The sequence below is a fragment of the Propithecus coquereli genome, unplaced genomic scaffold (genome assembly GCF_000956105.1).
Source record: "Propithecus coquereli isolate 6110/MARCELLA unplaced genomic scaffold, Pcoq_1.0 Scaffold67, whole genome shotgun sequence".
NCBI lineage: Eukaryota > Metazoa > Chordata > Mammalia > Primates > Indriidae > Propithecus > Propithecus coquereli.
In genome coordinates this window covers 426377-436503 of record NW_012152729.1, presented here as the reverse complement: position 1 = coordinate 436503, position 10127 = coordinate 426377, and the positions used below count along the sequence as shown (strand labels likewise).

At 42.6% G+C, this 10127-nt stretch overlaps 1 protein-coding gene across 1 annotated transcript in view; it reads left to right on the top strand.

Moving 5' to 3' along the window:
* PKD1L3 (polycystic kidney disease 1-like 3) overlaps nt 1–10127 on the top strand; it is a 64289-nt gene that overhangs the window by 32124 nt on the left and 22038 nt on the right. The window contains 5 exon segments of the mRNA XM_012660453.1: nt 977–1170; nt 3170–3400; nt 4135–4236; nt 4523–4701; nt 7397–7543. Coding sequence (XP_012515907.1) covers nt 977–1170; nt 3170–3400; nt 4135–4236; nt 4523–4701; nt 7397–7543 — 853 coding nt within the window.

Below are 10127 nucleotides of genomic sequence, written 5' to 3'. Positions count from 1 at the left end.
AATTTCTAAGATACATAAATAGTGCCTAGATACACTTGATGAAAAGCATGTATTACCAACAGGCTTTTTTCCGATTCAGAAGGTGCCCCTGGCTTTTCATGCTGATCTTGGCGATAATATTGTATCCTTTAAAGCCAGAAGGGGCCTGAAAGATCCTTTAAAAGACAAGACTCCTGGCTGGGTGCGGTGGCTCATGCCTGTAATCCTAGCACCCTGGGAGGCTGAGGCAGGAGGATCATTTGAGCTCAGGAGTTCAAGACCAGCCTGAGCAAGAGCAAGACCCCGTCTCTACTAAAAATAGAAATAAATTAGTGGACAACTAAAAATATACAGAAAAAATTAGCCGGGCGTGGTGGCGCATACCTGTGGTCCCAGCTACTCGGGAGGCTGAGGCAGAAGGATCACCTGAGCCCAGGAATTTGAGGTTGCTATGAGCTAGGCTGGCCACAGCATTCTTGCCCGAGCAACAGAGTGAGACTCTGTCTCAAAAAAGACTCCTGTTTGAAAGATTAGGAAACTGAGGCCCAGAGAGATTGGGTGACTTGCCTTAGCCCTTAACCAGCCACCTGGTGACAGATCCAGGCCTGGCATCGGGCCCCTGGCATGCAGGGCAGGACTCTGTTCCTTCAACCACATGATTCCTATTCTTGCTTCGCCCTTGAGTTTTTTTTATTACCTGGATCTTCTATTAATTTAGATGTGTGATTATTTCGTTTTTCTAAAACTCATAATACATTCTAATTCATTGGGCCTAAATTTTCATTTATGAAAAGAATATGATCCTTTACCGGAACAGGGATAATAATCCAGAGCCAGGGATTGTATCACTGATCGTTTTCTTTCAAAGCATTTGTGATTCTTGGCTTGTCATTTCCTCATTTGTGAAATAAAATAACAATAGACCGATCAGAACAGAAGTTCTACTGGTAATTTTGTCCCACGTGAAATATAAGTCAGCTCTCTGCTTTGCTCGAAGATGAGGAGTACACGTGGGTGCTGACTCCAGAGAGCCTGCGGTACGGGACCGGCACCTACTGCATAACAGCCGTGTGGAACGGGAGCCAGGACGGCGCTCAGCTGACTGCCCCCCTGGTCTCCGTCATCACTGCCATCACTCAGTGTTATTTCTGGGACAGCCAGAACTGGACGTGGAGTAGCAACGGATGCCAAGTAAGAAACCGACACTTCTCAGGCCTCTCTCCTACCTTAGCTGCCCCATTAACCAGGGCACATCTATTATCTCAGCCCAGAAAGAAAAATAATCAGAAGGGAAATAAGATCAGCTTGGGGAACGGGGGACTTGTGTGTGGTGGGCAGGGAAAGTGTATCTCTTGGGGCAAGAACAGATTGGTGCTTTACCTTTGTAATTTCTTTCTCAAACACAGTCCAGGGTGAATTTGACAGTCGTAGATAAAATGAGGAAAGCAGTATCTGGAAGCTGCAGACGTCTTCAAGTATTAAATATGGTGTGGGCAAAATAAAACAAAACTTCTGCTAAACAAAAGAGAATTTTTATCACTAAGAAAAAGCTGTTTGCAGATCCTTATATATTCTAGGCCAGATGGGGACAGAGTGTCACTATCGTCATTATCATCTTGTTTTTGGTGTCTGACCACTTTAAAACAGCAGTACCCGTTTGCACACACTCTGTGGACTCCTGCCTGATTAAAGTCGCGGCTCAGTAGCACAGAGAATGCGGAGCAAGGTCCTGGAGATCACGAAGCTGTTCTTCTTAAAACAGCTGAGAAAGCGTCATCCAGATGGGAAGGAGAAGGAAAGGGGGTTCCCAGGGAGGCGTCAGCACCATTCCTGCCTATAGTGGTTTCGGGATGACGACTTCTCAAGCAACTGCCCAAACTGGGAGCTTGTTGAAGTGCAGATTCTGACGCAGTGGCTTTGCAGACGGGCCTGAGATTTTGTGCTTCTCACGAGCTCCTGGGCGATGCCGGGGCCGTGTGATGGGGAGACCACGCTGTGAGTGGCGAGGCTGGAGAGCTGTTCTCCTCTCGCGACACAGACCCGTTGATCGCGGGAGTATCTCCCGCCTCCCTGAAGCTCTTTGTAGCGCTTGGGCTCTGCAAAAGGACTAGCGCTGCCAAGCACAGCGTGAGAGCTCTTCCCAGGGCAGAGCACGGACGCGGGGCATCCAGAACTTAGCCTTAAGCCACAGAAAGAAGCCAGTCATAACGACAGTATTTTAGGCTTCTCATCCACAAAACCAAACCGAATTGGTGGCTTCCACTTATACACCTACTAACATTTAAAAAAAATATTTATTATGAAGAAATGTTATATGGGAATAATATGATAAACATTAAATGTACGCTCAGCTTTATCGAAGTTAGTATTTTGCTCCATTTACTGCAGATTTTTTAATAATAATACACTCAGGAGTAACTGAAGCCCTCTGCGTATCCCTCTCTGATCTCACTCCCTCCCTTCCACCAAAGGGTGACCAGTGTCCTGAATCTGGTGTGTGCGACATTCTTTCAGCCAGTATTTATTGAGTATCTTCCACGTGCCATTCCCAAGTCTAGGAACTAGAGACACAGCAACGAACAAGACAGTATCCTCGTGAGCTTACATTCTAGAGAGAAACTGAAAATGAACAGATAACTAAGTGTTGTTTTGCATGCTTTCAGGCTTTGTGTAAATGGTGCCGTACAGTACATCTCCTTGTTGTAGTCACTCAGCATTCGTCCGCGTTGATACATCTACTTCTCATTCATTCATTTTTAACTGCCCTATAGTATTCCATCAGTTTGACTCTACTTTTGAACTTACGCACTTGTTATGTACTTATATACTTGTTAATTTGTTATGTTCTGCTGTTATTGGACATATAGGTGGTTTCCTATTTTTGATAGTTTTACAAACAATGCTGACAAAACATTCCTTTTCCCATATCTTTGTGCACATGTGCAAAGTTCCCCTAGGATATGTATTGAGAACTGGAATTTCAGGATTCACAGAGTTTGAGCTTCTTCAGCCTCACTGGCTGTTGCCGAATTGCTTCCCACATTGGTTATAATCGTGTACACCACCACCAGCAGTGAGCGAGAGATCCAGACATCCTTTTCCATCTGGAAATTGCCTGTGTTGTTTACATCTTAGGTTTGTCCCTTCCTTAACACTCTGATGAGAAGCAGTGTCTTGACTCTCATTCCAGGTTGGGCCACAGAGCACGATTTTGAGGACACAGTGTCTCTGTAACCACCTGACCTTCTTCAGCAGTGACTTCTTCATCGTTCCCAGGACAGTGCATGTTGAAGACACAATCAAACTGTTCCTTCGCGTGACCAGCAATCCCGTTGGGGTGTCCTTGCTGGCCAGCCTCTTGGGATTCTATATGATCATAGTCGTGTGGGCTTGGAGGAAGGACCAAGCAGATGTGCAAAAGGTAATGAGACTTTAGTCCAAAAGCTTTGTCATAGTGTTTTGAGGATATATTAAATAAGACTGGGCAGGCGGACTTTCATCAAAAGAAGCAGGTAGCATGATACTAGGTAGCATAGAAAAATCCAAGTGGGACTTTTCTTAAATTTCTCTTCATATCTACTGTCTCAAGACCTAAGAACTTAACTCTTTAATCTCCATTTTTTTTAAGCCAAAGTTGAATGTTCATGGGACTCAGAAAACACCCTGGGAATTCTAGAATATGCAAAGTATCTATTTCTCTGTTGCCCTGGGTGGAGAGTCGCCAGCTCTAGTAAATTAAAATACAGGATACCCAGTCAAATTTGCATTTTAAATACATAGTACATGCAGTTTTAGTATAAGCATACCACAAATTATTCATCATTTCTCTGAAATTCAAGTTTAACTGGGTATCTTCTCTGTTAGCTGGCAATCCTGAGTGGGCGGGAAGTGGGATTTAGAGGCCCAAGACTTGATCAGTGGATTCTGTGAATATTTCATGTTAAAGGCATAAGCTCTGGAATTTCAGGCCTCATCCTCCCTTCAGTCACTTTAACTTAGGTCTGCTGGTTTGTTTGTCTTCTAACCACACTCACCACTGCTTTCCATCCGGTTGCCAAACCCGCAGTGGTGCGTCCTCCTGCTCCTCAGCTGAAGGAGGCAGGAGGCTGTGCTGAGTGGAGGCTGCTAAGTTTCTTGGTTCTGCTTTTCCTGCAGGTGAAGGTCACCGTCCTGGCTGATAATGACCCCGACTCTCAGTTTCGCTACCTTATTCAGGTCTACACAGGATATCGTAGAAGGGCCGCTACCACAGCGAAGGTTAATGAGATAAATGTTCTTCATTCGTTGCTTTATGTCTCCCACCACGTGAGCCCACTCTGACTTGGTGACATCTGGCACTTGCCAACAGCACTTTAAAGGGGATCACAGAGATTAGTGTTTCCCGGTTCTAAGTTGTAAATGCAAAGTGCCCTCTGTGCTTGTCGAAGATTCCAAAGACTTTATTTAAATACAGTTTTCTATGTCTTCATCTTTCTTCTTAGGGATAAACCCAGAGAATCATTTTGAAAGCTCCTATATTTTGTCTTTCCTTGTCACATTTTAGGTTGTCATCACCCTCTACGGATCAGAGGGACGGAGTGAGCCCCATCACCTTTGGGACCCGCAGAAGACAGTGTTTGAGCGGGGAGGCCTGGACGTCTTCCTTCTCACCACTCGGGCCTCGCTAGGGGAGCTGCACGGCCTCCGGCTCTGGCACGACAATTCGGGCGTCGGTCCTTCCTGGTGAGCGCCTGCGTCATGCTGCCTCGTTTCTTTATGGCTCACGGAGAAAGCAAAGCCAAGCCACGCCATCACAATTAATAACTGAATCTCTGGGCCAAATAGCAACAAATGCCTACTAGGTTTAAGTTTTAAAGCTATCTACAAAGAACAAACCCTGGAAAGAAATAAGGAAAATCAACAATATGATTTTTTTTGGATAGTAGAAGGATAGATCTTTTCTTCCATTTTATTTTCATTAAATGTTGTCATGATTATGAACAGCAAATAACAATGAAATATTGCCCCAATCTATGGTAAATTAAGAATATTTCTAAATACACAAAAAAATCTTTAAAGAGTAAATTTTATAAACAACTATCTACTGAATTTACTTTGGGTCAAAATTGAGAGATTTAAGGAAAAGGGAAAGAATAGAATGAGCACGTGGGGTGTGCCTGGGGGGCTGGAGAGATGAACAGACAATGATAGAGCCCATGAACCTGGCACATGTTCGGTCCAAATGATTCGGCATCTTCCTTCAGCAACACCCTGAGAATTAGGAGAGGTGGTGGAGAAAGTAGATCATAAAATTAACTAAAGAATGAAGATTATTGGTTTTTGGAATTAGGAAAAAGGGAGCGGAGTGAAGGAGTGAAAGTTCCGAGGTGCAGGCACCCAAAAGGACGAGTTGCCAAACGTTGCCCGCCTGAGAAGAGCACGCAGTCTGCTTAAAATTATTAGCAAAATAAGTTTTTCCCTACTAGGCTAGATACGACCAACCGCTGGGCAGGCAGAGCCTAATCACTTCCGTGCTGCTCCCTTTCTGTTCAGGTATGTACAAGACAGTTTGTATACCATTGTTTCACTTTCGTTTATAAAGGTGAATAATGTATAAAAAGCACTTGAAAAGGTGCTCAACATCATTAGTCATCCGGAAATGCAAATTAAAGCCACAGTGGAAGAGCACTAACCACCCACCAGAATAGTTTATATTAAAAGTTCTGACAAAACCAAGTTTAGGTGAGGATGGGAGCAACTGGAACTCCCACACCACTGGTGGGAGTGTGAAATGGTACAGCCACTTCAGAGAACAGGCTGGCAGTTTCTTGTGAAGTTAAGCATGGATTTACCAGGTGACCCAGAAATTCCACTCCTTGGTATTTACTCGGGATAAATGAAAACCTGTGTCCACTCTGAGACTTGTACATGTGGTCATGACAGCTTTATTAATAGTAGCCAAAATCTGGAAACAGCACAAATGTCCATCAAATGAATGAGTAAACAAATCCTAGTATATTCATTCAATGGAATACTACTCAATAAAAAAGAGAAAACTATTAATATACAAAAAGCATGGATGAATTTGAAAAAGAAAATCATACTGAGCAAAAGAACCAGATACAAAGAAGATACACTGCATGAATTCACATTATATGAAATTCTAAAAAAGGCAAACTAGTCTATAGAGACAGAAAGCAGATGTGTGGTTTCCTGCGGCCAGGAGATGAGGGGGTGGGAGGTTACTAGCAGAAGGGTTTGGAGTGATATCTTGGGAGGGGCAGTGTTTACACAGGTATATACATTTGTCAGAATGCATTGAACTGTACATTTAAAATTAGGTGCATTTTATCATGTGTAAATTGTACCCGGCAAAGTTGATTATTTTTAAAAGTATGTGTATAGGAGAGAGTACATAATATTTGATAATTATTTGATAATATTATTATCAATAATTATCTCTGGGTAGTAAGATCACAGCATTTTAAAAATTTTCTTCAGTGCACTTTTAGGTATTTTCAAAATTATAACAATGAATTCCTATTTATAATCATAGGAAGATAATTTTAAAATTTAAAGTACATAACTCTTTTAGAGGAAGCACTTTAAAGAAATTCACACCTATGTAATATTTTCTACTTTACTCACTAGTTTACATCAATCTTAACTTTATATGTAGTCTTTGATTATAAAATTTTAGCTCATGCACAGTGGTCTTATGCTCTTCAAGGATAAAGATACTGTCTTACTCATGTTTGTATTTTCAGCAGCCAGTTCAGTGCCATGATTATATTAGGACTGAATATATATTTGTTACAATTAATAATTATAGTTAATACTGTAACAATAAATATTTATTACATTTAAATTCTCAGGGTTATGTGTCACCTCTAGAGTTTTCTATCCACTTGGTATTAAAGCAGGGTGTATTGGTTTTTGGTTGTTTTTTTTTTGAGACAGAGTCTGGCTCTGTTGCCCCAGCTAGAGTGCAGTGGCCTCATCATAGCTCACTGCAGCCTCCAACTCCTGGGCTCTCAGCGATCCTTCTGCCTCAGCCTCCCAGGTAGCTGGGACTACAGATGCGTGTAGCACCTGGGGCGATGGAGTGAGACTCTGTCTCAACAAAAACGACCAAGGCAACTGAGCACCCTCCTCACAACCCCCCACCCCTTCATATTTAAAATCAGTCAATCAATCAATAAAGTGCACACACATACTGAGCTACTCCTAGGGAACGGGAGCTGGCAGTCTGGTGTCGGACACATGCGCTCCCTTAGAGGGTGGGAAGGGAAAGAGAGGCTCCCCTCTCCTTTCTTTCCTTAGTTCTCGCCGTGTGCTGAAATGACTCGTTCACTAGGACATCCGCTGACAGTGAAAGATTACTTCTCACTTGACTCGAGCCCACCTTCCTAACGTGACTCTCTTCGTTTTACTCTAGGTATGTGAGCCAGGTGATCGTCAGTGACGTGGCGGTTGAGAGGAAGTGGCACTTCCTGTGCGATTGCTGGCTGGCCGCGGACCTGGGAGACTGCGAGCAGGACCGGGTCTTCGTCCCGGCCTCGCAGCGAGAGCTCTTCTCCTTCAGGTACCGTCGGGAAACCACTCTTAGCACTAATGACGTGCCGTCCAGGTGAATGCGCCTCGACTCCCTGCTACATTTCTTCCCTGCGGTTGTGTGGTTCAATGACATCAGGGCTCTCGGCTTTTTCCTCATGGGAACAAGATGACTGACTTCAAGAAGTCCAGGCACCTTACATAAAAATGCCTTAAAGGCAAAAAAGATGGAACTGCTTCTTCCAGAGCCTGACTCCCCTCGCCTTTGTAAAACTTGTGCTGAATTCTTCCTCACTAATGTTTCCCTTTTCTCCCCTTGTGTGATTGAGTAGTCGGGATTTCCAGAATAGCAAGAAATGTTTAGTTCTTTATTGAGAATCATTCTGATCACTATTGCTGCTCCCAAAACTCAGTGGATTAAAACGACTGTTTTATTTTCTCGCGATTCCGTGGGTCAGAAATTTGGGCAGGGCTTGACTGGGCGGTTTTCCCTTGGGCTCCTGCATAGTCTTCTCTGGGCTCCCTGCTGTTAGAGAGCCAAAGGTGGCTCACCGGGGTGGCCAGCAGGTGGTGCTGCCTGCCAGCTGGGAGCGCATCTGTGGCTTCAGAGAGTATCTGCACCTGGTCTCCATCCAGCATGGCAGCCTCGGGATAGCTGGATGTTTTACGTGGTGGCTGGCTTCTCCCAGGATGGGCATTTCAGCAGAGCTAACTGGAAGCTCTCTGGCCTTTTATGACCTAGCTTTGAAAAATCAGATTCAAGGGGAATGGATATAAACTCCGTTTTTTGATGGAAGAAGTAACAGAGAATTTTGAAACTTTTTTTCTGAACTGCCACAAGAACACAAACTTCATTTTGGTTTTTTTTGCTTGTTTTTATTTTTTTCCTCTATTTTTTTTATTTGTATATATTCATGGAGTAAAAGTGCAATTTTGCTACATTGATATTGATATATTGCATGCTGGTGAAGTCTGGGCCTTCACTGCATCCGTCACTGGAGCAATGTGTATTGTACCCACCGAGCACCTCCTGTCATCCACCCCCACCCCTCCGAGTATCCATGGTCCATCATTCTACACTCTGCTTCCATGCGTACACGTTACTTAGTTCCCACTTGTGAGAACATGCTGTATTTGTCTTTCTGCGTCTGAATGGTTTCATTTAAGATAATGGCCTCCAGGTCCATCCATGTTGCTGCTTGATTTCCAATGAATATCATTTCCACGTGTGCACATAAATGTTGATCAGTTAGTTCCAATTTAATGGTGAGTTCATGCGATGTTTGTTTTTCCATTCCTAGTGATACTTCACTTAGAAGAATGGTCTCCAGTTCCATCCAGGTTAATACAAGATATATTAGTTCGCCATTGTTTTTTTATGGCTGTGTAGTACCCCATGGTGTACATACACCACATTTTATTAATCTGCTCACTTATTGATGGGCACCTGGGTTGTTTCCACATCTTTGCAGTTGTGAATTGTGCTTTTGGTGGTTTTGCCATAGCAAAGGTTGTTTGGTTTGAATTTGCCCGTGTCCTTTAGCAACATGGAAGCTCACATTTGACATGTGTGCTAACTAAAGTTATATCATCTTTTATTGAAAAGTACACTAGCAAATTTCCCCCTAGGTTTTTTTGGCCAAACTAAAACACATTTCTATCCCTAAACAATAACAATGGGCATAGAATCACCTTAATTGGCTTAAAACAATCATGATTCACTCTCTGGGGTGGATGTACCCATGTAGCTACTTGTTACTGGAAAATCAGGTTTCTACTAGAAAAGAGGAAGAAGGAAATAAATGGCTGTTGGATAGGCAACCAAGAGTGTCTGCCAATTTGTAGAGAACATTCTGGTATCTGTCCTCCTTTACATATGTGCTGAAATTCTTTGCAGTATGTACCTAGAAGTAGAATTTCTGAGTTGAAGGGTGTGCACATTATAAACAAAAATGCCAGTCCGGTAATTCCAGGGATTGAAGAGGTGGTGCAACAGTGGGAAGTGTTATGTACTGGTTGTAAGAGTGTAAAATGGTAGAGTTTGCTTTTAACGTAGGGGATATCTTCCTAAAATTACGTATTTTAAATTGTTGCTTATGTAGAGGAGTAAACTGGCAGAAATTTCCTCTTTTTTATTGAAAACTTAAGTGGTAAATAAGTTTCCTCCTGTCCCTATACCTGACTCAGTTCTAGTATTTTTTATTTTTGATGTGAGGTCTCCCAGTATGCCCAGGCTGATCTCAAACTCCTGGGCTCAAGCAATCCTCCTGCCTTAGCCTCTCAAGTAGCTGGGATTACGGTGCATGCCACTGGGCCCAGCTAGTTCTAGTATTCTTTATAATATGTGGGTATATTTAAGAATTCAAGTGTATTCATTTTGTTGTTGAAATGTGATTTTTTAAAAATCTGTTTAATGTCTGTGTTTCTCAGAGGTATTATGAGGGATTTGTTAATTCTCCTTTAATTATGTATGTTTTTTTACCACATAACACATATTTTGAAGATATTTTATTAGGAAATTTAAGTGCATGTTATTCTGGGTGAATTTTTCACTTTTTTTTGTTATATAGCTTTCCTTTTTATCCTTTTAACACTTTTTATCTTAAATTCTATGT